The sequence below is a fragment of the Gorilla gorilla genome, chromosome 8 (genome assembly GCF_029281585.2).
Source record: "Gorilla gorilla gorilla isolate KB3781 chromosome 8, NHGRI_mGorGor1-v2.1_pri, whole genome shotgun sequence".
Lineage (NCBI taxonomy): Eukaryota > Metazoa > Chordata > Mammalia > Primates > Hominidae > Gorilla > Gorilla gorilla.
Genome location: NC_073232.2, coordinates 105,335,603 through 105,358,004, shown reverse-complemented (window position 1 = coordinate 105,358,004; position 22,402 = coordinate 105,335,603). Strand labels below are relative to the sequence as shown.

Here is a 22,402-nt window from a genome sequence, read left to right as displayed (position 1 = left end):
GGTCTTTCCTGGTTCTGCCACTCCCTGTGTGGCCCCAGGAAAACTACAGTCTGTCTCTGGGCCTCCAAGGACCTTGCTAGGTAAAGGCTCCCATCCCTCTGAATGCTGAAGCCTCAGGCTTTCACATCTCAGTCCTGACAGTGGTCTGTGGTTGGTGGCAACACAGTCCTGATTGAAGAGAACATGGGAGGCAGCAAGGGCAAAGGGCATTGCGCAAGGGGAAGCAGAGGGCACCAGCTTGGTCGCCCACCCGCAGCAGCCCTGGACAGCACAGCACCCCTATCGCTACACCATGCTGCTAGGAGCCCGAAGGGTCACTTTCCAGAGTGAGTCCAAGAGGGGTCATGTCCCCTCCTTCCACAGTTTTGGCCAAATCTACATCATTTCTCCATCACGTGGACACCAGCCCAGAGGTGCCTGTGCCATAAAACATACTTGACCCAGAGAGATGTGACCCAGGCCCATTGTCCAAGACAGCAGCCTTGCTCACATGCTTCCAGACTGCCTTTCCTCTGCACAAAGCACATGATCAAAGATTGTGTTTTTAACGTATTTTCAAGATGAATTCTTTGCTACTCTGTAACTGATCAGGATAATTGGGCTAAATCTAGCCCTGGGAAATGCAAACCAGAAGCACTTTCCTCGAAGCTCCCCAGATTAAAAAATGAATGATATGTTAAGATGGCTCAGATTTCCGACTGCACTACATTCGCAGAGAAACAGAGCCACTAAGTCAGCGAAGATAGTGTTTTAAAGGCCAGCTGTCCTCCAGAAGAATGAAAAGTATTAAAACTCTTTTAGGTGGGGCACAGCGGCTCATGCCTGTAATCCCAGCACTTTGGGAGGCCAAGGCGGATGAATCACTTGAGGTCAGGAGTTCGAGACCAGCCTGGCCAATGTGGTAGAACCCCATCTCTACCCAAAATACAAAAATTAGCCAGGCATGGTGCCATGCGCCTGTAGTGTCAGCTACTCAAGTGGCTGAGGCACAAGAATCACTTGAACCCGGAAGGTGGAGGTTGCAGTGAGCTGAGATTGTACCACTACACTCCAGCCTGGGCTACAGGGCAAGGCTGTTTCAAAAAAAAAAAAAAAAAAGCTGTTTTAAAATGGCTTTGTGCCAGGTGCAGTGGCTCACGCCTGTAATCCCAGCACTCTGGGAGGCCAAGGTGGGTGGATCACCTGAGGTCAGGGGTTCAAGACCACCCTGGCCAACATGGTGGAACCCCCGTCTCTACCAAAAATATAAAAATTAGCCGGGCATGGTGGTGTGCATATATAATCCCAGCTACTCGGGAGGCTGAGGCAGGTGAATCGCTTGAACCCAGGAGGCGGAGGTTGCAGTGAGCCAAGATTGTGCCACTACACTCCAGCCTGGGTGACACAGTGAGACTCTGTCTCAAAAAATAAATAAAATAAAATTTAAAAATGCCTTTGTAGAAATTATCTGAAATAATTATGCCCTCAGTCTAGCATGCTCCTAGCTGGAAATGTCCAGGAAAAATATTAGGGGTAGAAGAGTCATCTCTGCACACTATAGTACACTAAAGCTTTGGCTGAAACTACATAGCCTGAAATGTCTCATTTTTTAACGGCGTTATGAGTTATTACATAAACATCCTTTAAAATTCAAAGCAGTCCAACAATAAGAACAACCCAAGTTCTACCTAAAAAACTATAGTCAGGTAGAATATGTAACTGTAGACAGAACACTTTTCAAACACCTATTTAGACCACCTGGTTTCTGCAGTATTGCCAAATTCTAAAATTGTAATGAAAAATGTAAAGTTTAAAACCTACAAGTCATCAGAGGTTCAGTGAGCAGATTGTGCCATTCCAAAACCGAAAATGTGCTTGCATAAGCAAGTCACTGGGGCTAACCTTTCTGGATTGAGAGTCTGGCCTTCAGTTCAGACCGTGGCTATGCCAGGGTCAGAAATGTGACAAAACTGCGCTTTCACGGAGGTTAGCCAAGGTTCACAGGGTCATGACTGGGCCATTTTATCAGTCATGTCAGGCTCACACCCTATTGCCTGGGATAGATAAAAACTTTATCTGTCAGTCTGCTAAATCTGCTCCTCCTGCCTCATTTTGAATAAAGAAAACCTGGGCTCAGCTTATCTTAACCAGAGATGCGCCTTTCCTAATACTGTTTCCATATGCAACTTCTAAGTAAAGGTGACACGCCAATGATTTCTGGTCTCATTTTAGTCAAGAGCTGTCCATAACTGGAGTGACTGGCTTTGTCTTATCTAAAACTGTAACTTCAGAGAACAGTTCTGGCACTATTGGACAACACAGATTTATTATGTTTATGACATGTTAGATGAGCTGGAGAGGTTAGAGTGACAGTTCTCAGTGTTACCTTTTCAGGTTCATCTTTCCCTAAAGTACAGCAAACCAAAAAAAAAATTAAATTAACTTGGATCAATTTTCCAAATACGGAATCTAAATGACTATAGAAGAATTGACAGAGATACGTCTGGAATAACACACACAGACATATATTTTCTAATAACTGTTAACATAAAAAACAGCTAAGATTTCTTCTCACAGAAAACAGAGATGCAAAGATGACAAATAAGCCCAGGTAGGCATTGTAAAATCTGGTTAAATACACTAAGAAAATACTAAACTGGTGAGTTTTACCCAACAGGAATCTTAAAATACCAGAAAACTACCTTCAAATTTTACTTTATTGGGAAATGATACAAATTCATTATTTTAATATTTAAAGATTGTGGTAGTATAGTCAAAACACATAAATATTATAATATACATTTAGAAATTAAATATAAAGTCAACACAACACTCCTTAAAAACTCATATGTACACTTCCAATAAGTCTCAGGTTTGAACATTCAAGCTCATCAGATTTCCCCATGGAAATGGGTGAATCTTGCAGGGAGATTGTCCACAGGATACACGGTGGGACTGGTTTTCATTGTAGGAGGTCCATTTAGAAGCTGCCAGTCACAATGCCTGGCCAGCTCCACTGTAAATATTTTGAGAAGAATTTTTGCAAATTCTTTGCCTACACAGCTCCTAAGGCCTCCTCCAAATGGAATGAAGCTGAACCTGGATGCATCCTCTGGGTGAGGCAGCATGAATCGGTCAGGATTAAATTCTTCCTTGTTGGTGAAGATCTCTGCCACATCATGAGTATCACAGATACTGTAGATAACATTCCAGCCCTTGGGAATCTGGTATCCCTGCAAAAGATTATGAAACCCCAAGGGCTGACAAACTGGAATTTAACTTTCAACAGCAAAAAGCAGTCACTGATATCTTTGGGGGAAATTATGAGCTAAAAGCAAGGGAGAGGTAGAAAGAGAGAGGTGGATCCAGGTTGCTGAAACATATCTCCATATAGGGCAGAACAATTATCAAAAGCGTAAGAATTGCAGCCACAGCACAGGGAAGAAAGAGGAGTTTTTAAACCACAACAAAAGGGAGAAAGAAGAGAACTTTAACTTACATTTAATTCAAAAGTCTTCAGAGCAACCCGAAACCCTCCTGGAACTGGGGGATTCAGTCGAAGGGTCTCCTTAATAACACACCCGATGTATTTAAGTTGTTCCAAAATTTCCATGTCCAACTTGTTGTCTTGATTGCTCTTGCAAAGTAAACCCTATCAAAACAGTCATACAGAGGTGAACAGTTATTTTGTGCTCCAATAAAATCAGCCCAGCAGACGTAAACAGGGCTTAAGTGGAGACTAAACCCAAAGGGCCCCATGGAGAGACTGGGAGGGGGAAACAGCAGCTAATGGCCATTTGCCTGCCCAAATCCACTATCTATTTACAATCCCAGGAGAATGCTGCTCACCAGTTAGAAGGACCAAGTTTCTCCCCACGCCCCCCCCCCCACCCCACACTCACCACCACCACCCACACTAATCAGCTATTCACACTATGTATGCCCTTGGACACACCAATTCAAGAAAGTGGAACCTATCTGAGAATCTCCACGGTTCAGCAAAAGGTGGAGGAGGGGTAGGAATACAAGGTCAAACCCTGCCCACGTGGGCTCACAGCTCAATACTCCATCCTGTTTATTCACAAAGCTAATTCTGCCCACTGGCCCACGCAGCCCTGGGCCCTGCACTTTCAAAATACTCCATGAAGGCAGCACACTGACTTATTCGGAAGTTGGCTAGGGAGCAGCTGAATTTCCTAAGCTAATAAGGACACCCCCAGCCCCAGTCTCCCTACCTTACTCTTCAGCTCTTCTCGCACTTTCTGGAGAACATGTGGGTAGAGCCCCAGGTAAGTGATCAGAGATGTGGCTGCACTGGCCGTGGTTTCGTGTCCTCCAAAGAGGAGTTCGGTTGAAGATTGCTTTAGTGCCTAAGAATAGAGTAAGACCCACATTCTCACAAGTCTGCCTGCGGTTTGACAGAAGGATTACTCAGAATCGAACTGAGAGTTCTGGAGGGAAGACTAGAAGGGCTAAATGTTTTGCTGACAGAAAGTCAAGGAAAGCAATATCTTTAAACAAAATGCAACGTCCCTTTAGTTCAGCTGGAGCAGTAAGGCGAGTACGACCCCGCTCTACCGGAAACTCCTGAGTTAAAGTCTTAGTTTGATTAAAATCGCAAGGTTCTTTATTAACATTTTTGCAAATTCCAACTTTCCCTTTGAAACCTGGAAAGGCTAGGGGATGCTCCCAGTTCCGCCGCAGCCCCTTCCGCAGCTCTCCTGACCGGGTGTCTCAGCCTTCGGGATTCCATAGCTGTAGTCTGAGCCGGCCGCCCACTCCAGAAAGCTGGGCCCCAGGCGCGCGCTTTGGGGGCCCCAGGAACAGCGCTTGGAAAGCCAGGGGACCAAACTCCGCAGTGCCTGGTCTGAAGCTGTCACTCACCTGCATGTCCAGCCGCTCTCCCCTCTCCCACGAGTGCTCGATCAACAGCTGCAGCGCGTCTTTGCAGCCCTGGCCCGCCTCGGATGTCCGCAGCCCGCAGATCTTGGCGCGAATGTTCTGCTCGATGCGCGCGTGAATGAGGTTCCGCGCCTTCATGCCCTGAGCGCAGAGAGCGCGCGGCGGTGAGCAGACGCCCAGGTCCCGCGCCCCTAGTCCGCAGCCCGTTTGCCGCCCTTACCCGGTACAGCCCGCTGAAGGGCACGTCGATGGGCAGCGAGAAGAGATTGCGGGTCATTTCCTCGAAGGCCTCCACAAGCTGCTGCTCGGAGTCCCCGTCGCCCGCCAGTTGGGGTTCGCAGCCCAGTAGGATGCGCATGGCGATTCGGAACATGAGGCGCTTCACCTCGGGGTAGACCAGGAGGCCGCGCTCGCCGCAGCTCAGCCACTGCTCCAGGCTGCTGCCTACTTCCTCGGTGATCACCGGCACGTAGCATTCGAGTGCCTCGCGGCTAAAGGCCCGCATAATCACCTGAGTCCCGAGGAGGGGACAGCGTTAAAAGCCTCCATCCGCCCCTCTCGTCTACCGCCGTCCCCTTCCAGACACCCCCAGTCCTGCCAGACACATGGCACTCTCCGAGCTGGGAAAGCTAACCTGTAGCTGGCAGAGGGTCCTAGCCCACCTCAAGCTGCTAGCCCGCGCCTAGCATCCATCAGCCGGAATTCCGCTCATAAATGGGGTCCCCCTCCCTGTCCAGCCGTCGCCTCCTGCCCCCACCTTCTTGCGCTGCTTGTGCGAGGAGTCGTGCAGGTTAGAGAGGCAGCCAGATCCCAGAATGGTGCGCACCGACGCTGGCCAGTGGACCGACACCAGCCGGTGCTCTCCGAGCAAGATGCGCCGCACATTGTCCGCGCCCATCACCCGTACGGTGGGCCGCCCGAACAGATGCGTCTTGTAGATGAAGCCGTATTTCCTGCGCTTCATCTGCAGGAACTTCCTCCGCTGTGGGAGGAAGGCGGAGGAGAGAAGTGGGCATGAGGGGGCGCCGGGGAGCGCCGCGCCTCCCGCCAGCCCTGCTCCTAGCCGCAATAGCCTGCCTCCCGGGGGTGCCTACCCCGACTTCAGCAGAAGCCCAGAGCCGCGCCGGGCTCCGGGGAAGCAGCCTGTCCCGCCCCACGCTCCCTTACCTGCAGTACCATCTGCAAGGTTTCCCCAAAGAAGGGGAAGCCCATAGTCCCGGGGGGCAATGGGAGGGCACAACTGCGGTCGCGGCCGCTCACGCAGTACAGGTCCCAGAGCTTGATCGCAGCCAGGAAGAGCAGCAGCGGCAGCACGAAGGTGCAGAGCGCACTGGCCAGCAGCGCCGGGAGCCCCATGGCGCGCGGCGACCTCCCGCGCCACCTGCCGCCGCCGCCAGCGCTTCAAACCCCACGGCGCTGCCGCTTTATAGGCGGCCCAGGTTGCTGCCCACGTTACCTTGGTCAGACAATTAGTTCACCCAAAGTTCATCTTTAATTGCGGATTGGGCCCCTGGCTCCTCCCCCCGCGAGGCGCTGCCCAAAATCTTTAACCGTTTGTTCCGCGCCGAGGCAGAGGCGGCGCGGTGGCGGCTTCCCTCCGAGCGCGCCTCCTGGGGTGCGGGGCTAGGAGCTGCCCGCCTCCCCCATCCAAGGTGTGCTGAGCTCCGAGGCGGCGGTGGGGGAGGGCCAGGACTCCGAGGAGCCGGAATTCCAAGCTCTAGCCTTCCCGGCGGTCTCTTTGGAATCCCTCCCGCCCGGTCCCACCCGCTGCCCCGGCCCAAAGCAGCCTTCACTGGCTTTCCATTTCCAGGCGCCGGGTGGGCTCTCTTCTACGTGATGAGGAAGCAAGGGAAAGTCCGTTCAGGAATCGTCCAGCTGCCTCCTCCCACGTGTGGGGAAACTGAGGTCCAAGAGAGACGCATAAAGCAGGCCTCCAGACGTCTCCGAAGGATCGCGCAGAAGAACTCAGGGCCAGAGTCCAAGAGAGAGCCTCGGGGCATCGGGCGCAATAGGCAGATCTGGGATCCCCAGCTCCCCAACCCCTGAAAGGGGGCCAGGACTCATGAAGACTTAGAAGGTCCTACTTCAGGATACAAGAAGGCCTCCAGGTCCCTCAGGTCCCCAGGTGCTACCCTGCACAAGCCTGATCCCCGACCCTGGGGCACTTCGTCTGGGGCTCGGCAGTCGGTGCCCGTCTCTGAGATCCAAGCACAGCTCGCCGATTCTGAGGGCCCTGCTGCTTGGCGCCCCAGCTGGACAGCAGGGAAGGGGGTCCTTAGCCCTGGCAGGATAAAGAAACGGTATAAGAGGAAGGGGAGCCCAGGAGTCCTGGCTCCGAGGCCCGGCTCCATCTCTACTGCGTGTGACCTTGGGCAAGTCACCACACATCACTGTGCCTGTTTCCTCCTCCTTAACCGGGAGGCGATCATTCCCGACCTGTCTAAGCCTCAGGGTAGTGAGTTCCCAAAAGGGGGCTCCGGTTGCAACTACTCTTCCCAGCTCCAGGCACGGTAGACTGCGTTACCTGGGTGTCCGGTACACCGGGCACTGGAGTCCTCCTCCTCTCTCCCAAGTCCCACCCAGAGTAAAGCCACTGTCCTCATCCAGGTGAGGGGGTGCTCGGCCCTAAACTCAGGGCTCTGCCGACCCCTAATGGGAGGGGTGAAGGGATCCGTACTGGGAAGTCTTCTGTACTTTGCCCAACTACAATCAGCTGCTACTGAGCTGCCAATGCCCGGAGCTCAGACGCTGCGGGACGCGCACCTGCGCTCTCTGCTGTCCACCTGCCGGAGCTTCCCGGCTCGGGACCAGTCAGGGCCACACGCTACCTGGGTTTGGGCGATGAACGCACCTGCGGCGCCGAAAATGAAACAGAATGACCTGCATTTGTTTAAAACTGAACACTGTCTCTGGCAGAAGCACGCCGCACGCCTTGGAAAGCGTCCCTTGGAGGTGGAAAACTCTGCTCCTGAGAGCTTAAATGCGTTGCCCTTCTCGCGGTAGTCCCCAAACCCGGAGGTATCAGGAAATATCTGCAGAGGTCGGAGGGACCCGCACAATCCTAGCGACGCTCCAAGCCAGAGTCGCCGCCACCGGGAGTGTTTCGGGGGGTCAGCGTTTCCCCATAACCTGCCCAGTGTTTCAGAGGCTCTGGGCAGGGTTTCAGTCTCCGGCAACGATTTGGTGGCTGTAAACACGGCGAACCAACCTCTGGCCACTGCAGGAAGCCAGGCCAATCGCGCTGGAGGTAATTCTCAGAAATCCCGAGTCCGCCCCTTTCTGGACAGCGCCTCCGGCCGGTGTGCAAAGCCGACGAATGGGGACGTGACCTGGGGCCCATTCCCAATCCTCCGGCCTGACCCGCCTGTGACCCCTGCAGGCCGGACCGTGACATCCGAGTGAACTCTGCGGGGCCACCTCGCCAAGTTCAGCTCACGCCGGGTCACAAGATGAGCGGGGCCTGCACGCTGGAAATTGCCGCAGGGAAAAAAACGTTTTAATCTATCTGTACATCGAGGCCGGCGGGGGCGTCCGGCAGGAAAGGATTAAATGTGAGAGTGAACGATCATTAAAGAACATCTTGAAGGGGGGCAGGGCGGGGGGGTCAATAAATTACCAGGCCAATAGGAACTTTGATCTAGGAATCTCGCCAAGCTTTCGTGGGTGGTGGTGGGCGGGGAGGGGGGTGGGTTCACTGAAAAACAACTTGTTTCCAAGATGTTTACAAAACAGCCTCCCTATTGCTAAAAGGCGGGGATGGGGAGTCGGGTTTTTTGTTTTTTTGTTTTTTTTGCTGGTGGGGTGGGGTGAGGGTACAGGGACTAGATTGGAGTCACAGCAAAGGAGTCCACCTCCGCTTTTCTCCTTTCAGCCCCCGGTCTCATTTCTGAACGTGCGTTCCCGTCTCAGAGTTCTATACCTGCTGTTCCCTCTGCATGTGGCACCCCTCCCCCAGGCCACCGCTGGCTGGTTCCTTCCAAAGTCAAATGTCACCTCCTCCAAGGTTCCCCCCACCCATCCAGCCTAATCTAGCCCCAGACACTCTCTATCACAGGCCTGTTTTATTTCCATGACGGCGATTATCACCACTGGACATATTCTTACCCTTTTGTTTGCTAGTTTATTTCTTGTCTGCCTCCCTCCAGAGCATATCAAGTGCAGGAGGGAAGGAACCTCCTCTGCTCCTTCCCCAGAGAATCTGCAGCTACTAAAACAGGAGCTAAGATATCCCTCAAAATTACTGAGCATGATGTACCCATGGAAAATTAAAACTGGAGCCATCCCTACAGAGGCTTATAGTCAGTCCAGACCCCAATGCAGGTCAACCAGGTCTTCTTGGAACCAGCTCAACTAGCCTTGCTTCTGAGGGTCCCCACCCCATTCTTCTCTCCTCTCTCTAAATCACAATCAACCCTGAAGCCTGCATCCTTCTCCTCGCCCAAACCCACGCTTCTCAGGCCAGGCTGTCCTCTGCATTTGCAAGAGCACTCTTAGGGCAGGCCCACGTCCTGCCACCTTTGCTGCCCCTGGTGTCTCCCAAGCTCAGGGCCTGGCACCAGGCCCTTGACTGGCAATGGGTGATGAATTGCCCTGTGTGGAGGTTATGGCAGTGTCAGCCCAGGTCGGAAGGGCTTGCTGTACTGTGGAGCTACCAACCCTGTAAGTGCCTGCTGTGTCCCCCTTCCTTCTGGCCCTGGGATCCACCTTAAGCATGAGGTCAGGAGGGCACTGGCTTTCTTCTGGTTCACTAAGGGGTCAGCTCAGGCCTAGGCAGCTACTTTCCTGGCTCACCCCTTATGTCCAGCTGCCCCGGCCTGTTGGAAGCTGGGTGGCAGATTGAAGTGGGCTGTTGGGAATGATGACACGGAGGCTTTTGGCTTTGATTTAAACACTGGTTGGAACCTCTGTACCGGAATGGTTGAGAGTCCTCAAGTCTAGCTAGGGCTTATCATGAAAAGGAGGCCAAAGTGTCCAGCCCTACCTGATGGCCACAGGAACAGAGGTTAGGGCAGAAGAGTGAAGGGATGGGGGTGGAGGAGAGCACTGGCTGGGGAGTCCAGGAGCCTATTGCTGGGCTTCTCAGGTGAGTCATTCACCTAGATTGCTCCTCAATTTCTTCTCTGTGATAGAGAGGATGGTGAAGCCGTAAAACCAGAAGGCCCTGAAATGGCAGGGAGGGGTGAGGGCACAGGGACTAGACTGGCGTCACTGGAAAGGAGTGACTCCAGGGTGTGGTGGGTCACACCTCTAACCCCAGCACTTTGGGAAGCCAAGGCAGATGGTTCGCTTAAGTCCAAGAGTTTGAGACCAGCCTGGGTGACATGGTGAAACCCCCCGTCTCTACTAAAAATAGAAAAAAAAATAGCTAGGCGTTGTGGCACGTGCCTGTAGTCCCAGCTACTTGGGAGGCTGAGATGGGAGGATGGCTTGAGCACGAGAGGCAGAGGTGGCAGTGAGCTGGTTGTGCCACTACACTCCAGCCTGGGCCACAGAGGAAGACCCTGTCTCAAAAAAATAAAAATAAAAATAAAAATAAGGTCCCTGAAACCTGGAGACAATTCACAGCCCAGCTTCCGGGGTTATACTCAGAGAGAAGTCAGGGCAGCCCAGGCCCTAGGCTGCCCAGCTCCCAGCTCCTCTCTGGGTATACTCTGGTGTGGGTCCTTCCCTGGCCTCCCCAACCCTGCACCCCAGTGCCTTCCCCCTAGGGAGCAGCTGCCCAGCTAAACCCTAGCCTCCTCACTCAACCGCTCCCAAGACACTTTATTTCTTGGCCTTCCTATTTTTGGTACAAATATCTCAAACCTCTCTAATTATGTCTCAACCTCCCATGAAAATAATCCAGCGTTGGAGACGTGTTGGTGTGCCTATTCTCCTCTGTATACATGACAAGAGTAAGTGCCTTCTTAAGGTAGGAATTTTTCCTTTTAAGAAGTGGCCAGCAGAATCCGGTGACCTTGAGCCCTTTAGAGCCTGGAAGTGCCCACAGTTGCTAGTTTCCGCCGAGACCGGCAGAGTGGCCAAGGCGCACGAAGCCAGACGCCAGCTGCCAGAGGGCCTTCCGTCAGGCATCCTCTGCGTGTTTTTTCTATGGCCCAAAGCCAGGCCAGGGTTGCGCCCACGGCGTGCCCTCTTCCTTACAAGGGTTGCAGGTCCCACCGCGTGCGTCGGGTCTCTGCAATGTCCCCGAGTTGCGATATTCCCACTCCCCTGCCACCCCTACCTCGCCTTCCCCCATCCATGCACCCTCCCTGGATTGGCTCGGGAAGGGGAAGCCAAGCAGCACCTCGTGGGGATCTATCTATTCCCTCCATTCCTGCTTGGCCCACGACATTTTCCTTCCTCTGGGCGCGGAGCGCAGAAGGCATCTTCCCATGGGCTTAGATGCTTCTCTGGCGCGGCAGCGGTGGCTCGCCCTCCTCCTTCCTCGAGTCCGGCACACATCCGCGTTTGGCGAACATTTGTTGAAAGATTGTTGAACGAGTGAACGAGTGGGCGCGCGACGCTACAATGGGGAGCCGCAGATGGGTGGCGCTGTGTGCGCGCCACAGCCACCGGCCAAGCCGTGTCCTAGAGCGCAAGCATGTCAGAGGCATAGCCCATTCCCCGCAACCGAAGGCGTGAGGGGGTGGAAAAAGAGCCGCAGCCCGTCCACTGGGTGCACGATGGGCACCGTCTGCATGGCGGGGAAGGCGGGTGTGGCCAGTTCCCAGCGCGCGGTGCGCACTAGCTCCACAGCTAGCAGCTGGAGCACGGCTTGCGCCAGCTCCTGGCCGAGGCAGCTGCGCGCACCGCCGCCGAACGGGATGTAATGGAAGCGGCTGGAGGCGCCCCGGGAATCTTCGCGCGCTGCGCCGAAGCGCTCTGGATCGAAGCCTTCGGGAGGGCTGCGGTACACCGCAGCCGTCTCGTGCGTGTCCCGGATGCTATACATCACGTTCCAGCCCTTGGGGATCTGGTAGCCCTGCAGAGAGGCAAGGAGATCAGCCTGACCACGAGGCACCTGGAAACGGGGGGGCCCTGAACTGACCCTCCACCCTGGTGCTTCCATCAGGCTTCCGAAAACCAGGAGGAACCCGCGATTAACCCGGAAACCAGGAGAAAGCTCTGTGTTCCAATCTCAGCTCCTTCACTGGTGAAATGTATGACCTTGGGCTAGATGCGCAGCCTCTCTGAGCTTCAGTTTCCTCTTTGAAAAAATGAGGGGAAAAATGGCCCCTTTGTTGGTGAGGATTCAAATTAAGGACCTGGCACATATGAGTGTTCAGTAAACGGTAACTATTAGTTATGTTCCCGTTTGGTTTTGTCTTTTTTTCTTCTGACCTTAGATGAGGAGACCTAAATTCTAGTGCTACACCTCCCAGCTGCTAGAGTGGGAAAAATGCACATGACAATTCCTCGAGGTCAGTTCCATGGTAGAGCTCTTCTTTGCATTGAACTGAAAACTTGCCATCCTTCCCATCCATCAGCTGGACGATAATGTTCAGATTTGGTACCACACTTTAAGAAGGCGCACATGAGAATCAAACTGGCCATCCTTAAAATGCTGAAAGGCAGTTTTCATGTTCCCTCTGCCCACCCCTAGCTTTTTCAACCATTTGGCTTTTTGATACGTCTTCCAACCCCCTGACTACACTGCTACCCTCATATCAAGTTCCAGGGTGAATACTCAAAGTTTCTAACTGGGGAACAGAACATCTTGGAATCATCCCAGGAGCTCTCTCTCCTCTCTAGACATCAGTGTTCTCATCTGTGAACTGGAGGTGGCTAAGACCCTTTCCTGTCCTCTGCTCACCACCCTGGTTCTGTGCTTCCCTAAGGTCTTGTAGGGCACTCCAGCGCCTGCAGAATGAAGCTTGCATTCCAAGACTGATTCCGCATTCAAGACACTTCTCAACATCCACCTTTGTCTGAGTCTGCTCTCTCTGTAATAGGCTCTCCCGTCCAAACCTTTCACTGCTCCAGTTCAAACTCCACCTCTCAGAATGTGTTGGTGTCATCCAGCACTAAGAGATCACTCTCTTCACACTACAAGTGGGATGAGGCTGTCAGTCCCGGCCCCCTTCCTCTCCAAGTGGAGCCCCTCCAGGGTAGAATCCCAGTCCCTTTGATGCCTCCTGAACCCTGGCACGCAATGTGCCACAAATGTTCACTGTGGAATGCCCATCTTTGCCTGGAGCCACCCAGCCACCAAGCATGGTGCTCAGGGGACTGCAGCGACAGCCTTTCAGGCAAACACCCACAGTTTGGCCCAGCCAGAGCACCACTGCCTGAGGCCACCACTGTACCCCCACAGCCCGGCCCCACCTAGATGGAGTGTCAGAGCCGGAAAGGACCAAGACAGCTTCCTTGCAGAGAGTAAACTGAGGCCCAGAGTGAAGAGGGAACTGCCCAAGGTCATACGGAGATGGAGTCAGTTCTAGACCTCAACCTTGCTCAGCCCAAACCGGCCTGATCAGAGATGAAGCGTCTACCCGGTATTTTAATCCCCCCCTCCCCTGGAATCTGGCCCCAGCCAGAACCCTGGACCGGTCGCAATGAGGGGTTCCTTGATCTTGTGAGGGAGCCAGAGGGGTGGAGCACAGGACATACTGAGGGGTTCTCTTTGTTCTCCATCCACACTCACTGGCTGGGAGGGGGTGCTGCACGGATAGAAGAGTATTTTTATTCTAAAACTCCGCTCTCATTGAATTGACCGTTCCGAACCGCTGCCAAAAGCTGAAGGGTACGAGATCCCTAACCTTGCAGTCTCGCCAGGCTTTGCGTCCCTCAGCCTGCGATCCGGGGAGGTGGAACAAGTCTCAGCCCATTTTATAGGACGGAAGGCTGAGGCTCTGAGGGCAAAAGAGGTGACCGCGCCGTCCGAATCCCTCCGCCCTCCTCCCACCTGGGCGCCGCCGCGGCAGGCGGCAGGCGGCAGGCGGCAGGAGGCAGGAGGCTGGCCATGGGCTGGCACGGCGCACTTACGTCGAGCTCGAAGGTGCGCAGGGCAGTGCGGTAGCCCCCGGACACTGGCGGCAGGAGGCGCAGCACCTCCTTGACCACGCAGTCGACGTAGCGCAGACGGCCCAGCCCCGCGAGGCTGAGGTCGGGCTCGCAGCCGCAGTCGGGCGGGGGCCCCTCGCTGCCCCCAGCGGCCCCGGGCGCGCAGCCGCACGCGCGCCCCAGCCCCTGCGCCATCAGCTCCTCCCGAATCTTGGCGATGGCCGCTGGATGCTGCAGTAGCAGCAGGACGAGCGAGGTGCTGGCACTGGCCGTGGTGAAGAAGGCGGCGAAGAGGAGCTCCACAGCCGACTCCTGCAAGACAGCCCGGGGCTGCACTGAGTCTCCGGCGGTGGAGTCGCCCGGGGCGCTGACCCGACGGCCCCGTGGAGATGAAAAGCACCCAAATTTACTATTGCGAAAAGCCAGGGGGCAGGGAAGTGCTATTACCGCCGCGACTGTGTGTACGGTTTTGAAGTCAATTAAATCTCAAGTCCACCATTTGGGAAAGTCAGCTATAGCAACAGGCAACATTAGGATCTATCCACCCGCCTTGCGATGGTTCCCAGAGAGAATGCGGGAACTTACTCTAAGCACTCTTCTTGGTGCTTTAAGCATATTCACTCATTCGGTTCTCACCTCCCCTCTGTGAGGCACAATTGCTGCTCTTGTTTTATGGAGTTGAAAACGGAGACTCCAGAGTAGTGCTCAAGGTCCCTACAGCTAGCACTCCCGGCAGGAGGGCTCAGGAGTCCAGTGCTCTTCACCACCTGGTGGTGCCGCCGCCAACCCCAGTGGAACAGCCTGACAATGGCTGCAGTGCAACAAAGGCACCTGCAGCAGCAGTGCCAGCCTCGTACCAATGCCGGCATCGTGGCTTCATCCTCTCCCTACCGGAATGGTCCCAGGGAGTCACTAAATGTCTTCCTGGTCTGCTCTGCGCAAGAAGAGCCCATTGCTCATGCTCTTATTAGTTCCAATCTCAGAAAAGAAGCTAAAGCTGAGGCCTACCCTTCAGGGATGTCTCTGGTAGAAAGTGGGAAACTGAGGCCCAGAGAAAGGATGCGTGGGAGTTGCTTATGGAAGATTGAGGTCTCCCTATTTCTAACTTCCCCTCCCCCTAACTTCTCCACTCCTTTTTGGGTGCTCAAGCAAGTCCTGGGGCCATTCCAAAGCTTCCCACCTCCCTTCCACTGTGTGTGCGATGTGTGTACAAGGGGAGGGGTCCTAATTCTCCAGGAGATCCACAGCAACAAGACAGACGGATAGAGGTACCAGGTGCCAAGGTAGCTCATAGAAGGAGAGAGGTGATTTTGGAAGGAAGAAGGGAGCTTTGAGGATGTGGAGTTTGATCCTGAGCCCCTTAGAGTTTGTAGAAAAAATGAATAATGAGGGCTTTGTAGGCAAGGGGACAGCAGAGGCAAAGGCATGGAGTGGCAGAGAAGGGCAGTGGGGGAAGGAAAGGAGAGAGAGCCGCTTGTGGCCAGAAACCTGCAAAGATGGGCCTAGGATTCTTGCCTTCTGTTCTCCTACTGAAAAGGCTGGCAGGTGGCTGAAGGCTGCACAGCTAGTGAGTGTGGCTGAGTCATTACTGGAACCCAGGTCTCCTCTTGCCCCTCATCTTGAGGACTGCCTGTGCCTCAAAGTGGGGCCACACAAGATGTGGCTCTGGGGATGCAGCACTGGTGTAGGGACCTGCTGGGAATGCAAAAGAGGGGAGAAGGAGCGGCCTGTCAGCACCTACCTTCAGCTCCTGCATGGAGGGCTCATGGCCCAGCTCCCTTGCACTGTGAATGATTAGGTCGAGGGCATCACCCAGCTCTGCAGCCTTGTCCTCGTGAAGCTTCTCAGAAATGGCCCCCTCCAGGTGCCGATGCAGCTGGTCCCTTGCCCGGATGCCCTGATGTGCAGGGAGAGAAGAAAGATGGGGCAGGAAGGCTAAGGGGGCCAAGCCCGGCCACTTACCCAGAAAACCTTCTCAGCACTGGCTCTGCCAACATCCTTGTGTTAACAGCTTCCCAGCTTAGCTCCTGGCCTGGCATATGGCTGGGCTCAGTAAATGGTCGGGGATATGTCCACTGTCCACAAACATCATTCTGTCTTGATTATCACAATCCCCCTCTGAGCCACAGCAGAGTTACTGTCATCCTGAGGAGAGGATGCTGAAGTTCAGAGAGGTCAAGCAATTGCCCAGAGTCACACAGCTGTCCATGTCCATGCCTGGCACAGAGCCCAGTGCGGCTAGGGTCAGCCCATTGCCCTTTCCCTGTACTAGGCTCAGGCTGGGGCACCTTGATGCACCCAGCAAAACTCTGACTTAGAGGACACTATTGGATTTGTAAGCATTAGCCTCTGTAAGAGCGTGGGCAATAGGTGATGCCTCTCCAGAGTTCAGGGAATAGCCGCAGCAAAAGCATTCCCCCGGGGAAAGCACTGTAATTCAGCACTTGAGTTCCATAGTCGGAGGAGATGAGGTTAAAGTCCTGTTCGTGCCCCTACTAACGGTGTGATCTTGGGTAAGTCAATAAAATAAGTTTGGCCAATAAAATGAGAATCATAACACTTTGCAGGCTGCGAGGATTAGATCAGAAAACGTATCCACGGTGATCAGCCTATAGCATGATCCTTTACACATATTATTTTTATGCAGGTGACTGAAAACCAGGGAATCAAACAGTGGGAAGTCCCAGAATAGGGGGACCAAAAGGCGGGATGGGGCATCCTAGCTGCTCTCCGGGTCCTGCCCATTGTTCTGAAGTCTGGAGAAGCAGCAGTTCTCTGATCCCGAAACCTAGCGGGTCCAGGGCTGGTGGAGCTGACGCCCACACCCCTGGGTCCGGGGCTGGCGCTGGGCTGGACCGGGGCTCATCTGCAGCCCTCACGCTCTCCTCGGTTCCGCAGCCATCTGGGCTTCCGAAGAGGTGATGGAGGCCGGCCCCAGGGGCGCCGCTGTGGGAAGGAGTCGGACCGACTGGCAGGACGCCTGCCACCGAGACCCCAAACTCTGGCGGCCCGCGCTTGCTCAGGCTGGAGCGCGTCGCGATAGGCGCGTCCCACGGAGGTCGTGTGGCCAGCCCCAGGTCACACCAGCGAACCAGCACAGAGGCCAGGCCCAGAGCCCACCGCCACGCCACCGCCACAACGCCTCCCACCCCCGGGCCGTGCCGCCGTTCCCAGCAGAGGTGACGGACGCGCGGGGTGCGCCAAGGGCGTCCCGTCTGGGTCTGGGAGGCCCGCCCGCGCCGCGGAGCCTCGGAGGAAGGTCTGGAGCCGGGGCGGCCGTACCTTGCGCAGGCCACTGAAGGGAACGTCCAGAGGCAGTGAGAAGAGGTTCTCCACGAGCTGCTCGAGGGTCCGGGCCAGCGTGGCGCACTGCGCCTCGTCCAGCCGCAACCCCAGCAGGATGCGCGCGGCCATGCGGAAGGTGAGCGCTTTGGAGGCGTCGTAGACTGAAACCGGCCCGCCCGCCGCGCACCAGGAGCGCACCTCATGCCGCAGCGCCCCCTGCAGGCGCGGCACGTAGCGCTCCAGCGCGGCGCGGCTGAACACGCGCGCCAGGACCTGTGGGAGCGCGCGTGATCAGCGCTGGCGGCGGTCGGGCCACCTCTGCTTGGCGACTCCGGAGTAGCCAGAAGGCCAGTTCCGGTCCTTTCTCCCTCTTCCAAGCGGCCCAGACCTAAACTTCCTGGCTTTTGCTTTCGCCATTTCCCCCAGTTCTGCTCTGATGCACACAGTCCCTCCCAACCATCCAGGCTCCAGCTGCCATCTCCTCTAAGAAGTCTTCCCTGGCCCCTTTCTAGGTCTGAGTCTCCAGCGCTTCTGCTATCACAGCCACGGAAGATGGGAGATGAAAGAATCTTTTAGCGCAGTCCTAACTTTATAAACCGAAGCTGAAGGTAACGGACCCGCCCAAGGCCACCCGCTAGTTACCAGGGACCTTGGTCGGGTTCACAGTGTATCTAACACCGGGGCCCCGGCCTGGCCCATGGCAGATGCCAGGGACCGCGGATCCGACGTATCTACGGTCCATTCCCGTTTCCACTCACCTTGCGCCGCCGCCGGTGCGGCTCGCCGACCGCACCTAGCAGTGTGTGCGAGCCCAGCAGGATGTGCGCACTCTGCGGCCACTGGCTGCGCACCAGGCGGTGCTCGCCCAGCAGGATGGTGCGCACGTTCTCCGCGCCGCTCACGCGGATCACTGGCCTGCCCAGCAGGTGCGTCTTGAACACTGTCCCATAGCGCTCTCGGCGAGAACTGTGGAAGCGCGAGCCCTGCGGGCGAGGCGGAGGGTGGAGAGCTGGAACTTCTGGGCCTGGGCCGGGATCTGACCCAGACCTCCCAGCTGCCTTTTGATCACAACTTCCTGTCCCTGGCTGGCGCGTTTACAAAACAAGATCCCCAGTGGGCCTGGTATCCACTCTACGGGAATGTACATGCTCCTGTTCCTATTGGTGAGATGAGGAAACAGACTTAGAGTGAAGAAGTGAGCGCCCAAGGGCTCACAGCTGGGCCAAGCTCCAGGCTCCTTTTCTACCCTTGCAGGACGTGCTCCTCAGACCCCTTCCTAAAACCCCTTATGTTTACCGCCTGCGTTGTGTCTGGGAGTTGCTCTGGGGAGAATTCCAGTGACTTGAGGTCCCTTCGAGGGAACGGAGTAGCTAGGCAAAGGCGAGAGTTGTGCGCGTTTCCCGGGGTCGTGGGCGATGGGCAGGGACTGGCTACAAATCCCATGGGCATTGAGACTGAGGAGGGTCCAGTGGGAGCCGGGGGAAGAAGGGACCGTATAAGCGCTCGGGGTCGAAGGACTGCTCACCTGAACTAACCAGTGCAGCGTTTCGCCGAAGAAGGGCCAGCCCATTGAGCCCTTGGGCAGAGGCAGGGTGGAGGCCCGGTCCCGGCTCAGCATCCAGCGGAGGGTCCAGAGGTGCTGGGCCAGGCTGAGCAGCAGGCCCGCGCACAGGAGAGCAGTGCCCGCCGCCCCCAGCACTGACAGGCAGCTCAGCCCCCAAAGGAACATGATGAGCCCGCGGGGGCCAGGCCGCTCAGAGCGCAGGGAGAGCAGGGGACGCAAGAACCGGGGCGCGGGCAGTGCGCAGTGCTCACCTGTTCCGTCCGCAAAAGGCCTGGGGTTTGGGGGCAAAACCCGAGATTTATAAGCTCAGGCGAGAACTCTGTTCTAAAAACAGACGGACGGTGAAAGACTGCAGTGACCGTGCGCCCTTAGGGAACGTGCCTTCCTCGAGGCCGGCACGCTCAGGACTTTTTCCTGGCTCCTGGGCCCAAATGCCAGTCCCTCTCGAAGGTGCCTGCTGCCTCGGGAACGCTCACTCCCGGCTCCGCGGGGCACCTCCCACCTCCTCCCGGGCTCAGCACCCTTTGGATAGAAGAAGCGAAGGAGGGCGAAAGAAGAGCAACTCACCAGTGTTGCCAACCTGGTCTGCAGACCCCCGCCCCACCTGTCCCTCCTCCAGTCGTTTAACCCTTCTTGGCCCACGCTGGACACGTTTATATAGATATTGGCTCCCCCCCTACGGACCGATCCCGGTTCACACAACGTGACGTGTCTTTGCATATTTAAAGCGCTCCACGCAGAGTGGTGATTGGAGGCGGTGGGCAGCGGCGCGCTCACGGAGGGGCTCTGAGTAGGGAGTGGCAGGCGCCGGGGCGGCTCGAGCTGGGCTGGGGGCTCGCCCCGAGAGCGTCCTCGGGCGGGGCCTGCGGGTTCGCGCCAGAGCTTCCCCGCTCTTCGCAGGCGCTCAGAAAGTGGGCGAACCCAACGCGCAGAACTGACCCGGGCTTGCGCCCCGCAGCGCTCCTGGCCCACCCCCGGCCGCTGGCTCCCTCTGCGGTCCCCGCCCTCGAGCTTCTGGGTGCCCTTCTCTCGCCACTCCAAGGTGAAAGAACTGGGCTTTTCTCTCCTTTGCTCCGACTATTTCAGGGAAACTGCAGTCGTCGACGCCTGCGTTGGCATCGCAAAAGCCCAGGAGGGATAGCGCAGCCGAGATTCTCCGACAGCTCCCCACCTCTCCCGGCTCTCTGATCTACCACGTCAGGTATCCTTCCAAAGATGGCAGTTCCACTACTGCCCTAGGCTTCATAAAGACGTCCTAAGCCTCCAGAAGCGGATACCCACGAGCACCTTTCCGGTCTCAAGGTCCGAATTCATCCTTCCCTGCACATCCTTCCCTCCCTCCCCCGAGTTTGCCCGACGACTCTTGTCAATCTACATTGTTGCGTTTTGGGCTTTGTGCGTCCCATTCAAGGGTTCCAAATGCCTCAGGACTCAGTCGTTCTTGTCCCTACAGCGCAACCAGGGGTGTGTGTGGAGGGGTGCAGGGTGTTTATATTATTGGTAAGAGTAAAGAGGTCCCACAGTGGTCTCCTCCAGGCAGTGCAAAGGCAGTATCTCTCTGAATCCCAGGACGTCTCAGCCAAAGCAGGGAAGACACCCCAAGTACGCTGGAGGGCAGGGTAAGGCGCGAAGGGCAGCCCCATTCCAGTCTTCAAAGAGAGCTAGCTGTTCACCGCGCCTCTCCTCCAGATTTCACCGTGCCTGAAGAACTACCATGCTTTTCATGTAATATTTTTAAAAACATTAAATACTTTGGATTAAGAGATGATCGAGAGAACAAGTGCGCATATATGTGTGTGTGTGTGTGTGTGTGTGTGTGTGTGTGTGTGTGTGTGTATTGTTTTGGTGCCACTCCCATTCCAGTAACTAGGAAATAATATGCCTTTTCTCCAGGAAGCACTTGTTTTAAATCAGTAAGCTCTGAATAGGCAAAATAGTAATGCATTTTCAACAACTTGCTCAATATTTTTAATATTACATCACAAAATCCAGAGATGTACATATAATTCTTTACACTTATTTTACAGAGTCAGGCATAGTTTCTTACAGGCCTAAATCCTGAAAAGGCAAAGGAAAGATTCAGCATAAATACAACAAAGGGAGAATAAAGACTGGATTTATATTGCCATTTGGACCACGGAAACATACACAAAGGAAAATGTACATTTGTTTTAGGTTTTCCAGAGTTCATTTGGTTTGGCTTGTTTCCACAATGAGGATAAAGTACTGAAATCTGCTAGTTGAAGAAAGTAACCTGACCCCTGTGGTAACTTCTGTGTGCAGGAACCATCTACCCTCGCACAAGCTGCACCTGAAGTGGTTAGCCCCATTTAGTTCCTGTCCTCTCTTTTAACTGGAACCAAACCAAACCAAACAAATCCAGAATGGGGTCACCTACAAGCAATATAGTTAGAAATATTAACCCTGATGAACAGAAACAACACTGCATCTTTAGAAAATCCAAAACCTTTTGTTCATATTCAGAACGATTAAATTAAACCACCCAAGTAGAACAAATAATTCACATTCTTACTGAGTTAAATCAAGTTTGATTTCAGGCAGCTTTAAAGATTTGTCTATTTCCCCTTCAGAATTAGCAGAATTAGAAATTTTGGTCTGCTTAAATCACATTGAGGTGAAAATAAAAGCTAAAAGTCAGAAAATGGTAGCGAAATATTACCATATCAGACATGATTGAATTCCAAAGCCATATACTGATCAAAAAACAGATTATCATTCAAGTCTAAATAGAAAAAAATACTTATGAGTAGAGGCATATGTTTTTCAAATGTATTTGTAATCAATTTCATGTATAATTTGTGACAATTTGTGTATTACACTTTTGCATTTTCCCCTAAAAGTGAAAAAATGGTCATTTTTTTCCATATATAAAATAGTATTCGATTATTTAAAAATCCATACAAATGATATTTATTACTATTTCTTGTTTAAGCCCTCATGTATCTTCTCTATTGTATTTTTGGATTCTGTAAACAAATTACTGTATCATGACCAATACTTGCTCAAGATCAACGTTGAATCATGGATTTGGTGTCACTGAGTGCAAGCCATGTGAGGTCTACATGTGCTGGGACATACCATTCACCAAACTTCTCAGCTGTTTCACGACTGTCTCTATCAACTTCTGTTTGTCTCGATCATTCTTCCTGAACTGAGCAAATATATTGTTCTTTTTGCTAGTATCCTTCATCCTAGAAACATATGTGAATGAAGAAGCTTGGTAAAAGAAAATTAAAAGCTAAGCTGTCACAAGTAAAATATCTTGGCATGCTCTGAATTATCCCACACTAATCCTATGCTTGAAAAATATAGTTCAAAGAAAGTAGGTACTAAATAAACATACAGATATAGTAACCATGCAAAAAATTAGAAGCTTTATTTTACATTCTACGTTAAGTGGTATTTTTGCATTAGTATGTACATCTAAAATATGCTAGGTTTACTACTATCATACTATTTTCTAATATTATTCCACAAAGTATGCTAAAATACATACCCTGTATAGACTCTGCTAATCATATTCATAGCAAGATAAGGTGAAAGAAAAATAACATTAGAAAATGTAAAATAGCGATGTTTTTGCCTCAGTTGCATTTCATGGCATTGTAAAATAAATTTACATTTATTTTAAACACTTCCTCTTGTCCTTTCAAATCAAATACACCA

General features: G+C 53.7%; 3 protein-coding genes across 10 annotated transcripts in view; all 3 read right to left on the bottom strand.

The window, feature by feature from the left end:
• Positions 1-2,286: 2,286 nt before the first annotated feature.
• Positions 2,287-6,608, bottom strand: CYP26A1 (cytochrome P450 family 26 subfamily A member 1). The gene is made up of 7 exons (XM_004049797.5): positions 6,049-6,608; positions 5,639-5,863; positions 5,102-5,392; positions 4,864-5,022; positions 4,215-4,349; positions 3,479-3,631; positions 2,287-3,212 (listed from the first exon to the last, which is right to left on the bottom strand). The coding sequence occupies exons 1-7, from the start codon at positions 6,235-6,237 to the stop codon at positions 2,871-2,873; spliced, it is 1,494 nt and encodes a 497-aa protein (XP_004049845.4). The 5' UTR covers positions 6,238-6,608; the 3' UTR covers positions 2,287-2,870.
• Positions 6,609-8,652: 2,044 nt separating this feature from the next.
• Positions 8,653-19,346, bottom strand: CYP26C1 (cytochrome P450 family 26 subfamily C member 1). Its single transcript, XM_004049796.5, has 6 exons — positions 18,677-19,346; positions 17,910-18,134; positions 17,149-17,424; positions 15,608-15,763; positions 13,849-14,178; positions 8,653-11,845 (listed from the first exon to the last, which is right to left on the bottom strand). The coding sequence occupies exons 1-6, from the start codon at positions 18,878-18,880 to the stop codon at positions 11,468-11,470; spliced, it is 1,569 nt and encodes a 522-aa protein (XP_004049844.1). The 5' UTR covers positions 18,881-19,346; the 3' UTR covers positions 8,653-11,467.
• A 1,313-nt stretch (positions 19,347-20,659) lies between these two features.
• Positions 20,660-22,402, bottom strand: part of EXOC6 (exocyst complex component 6) — a 225,331-nt gene continuing 223,588 nt past the window's right edge. For all 8 annotated transcript variants that reach the window (XM_019035382.2, XM_055352498.2, XM_055352500.2 and 5 more), the window contains one exon: positions 20,660-21,927. In XM_019035382.2, the coding sequence (XP_018890927.1) occupies positions 21,795-21,927 (133 nt within the window). In that variant the 3' untranslated portion in view covers positions 20,660-21,794. The remainder of the gene's footprint in view (positions 21,928-22,402) is intronic.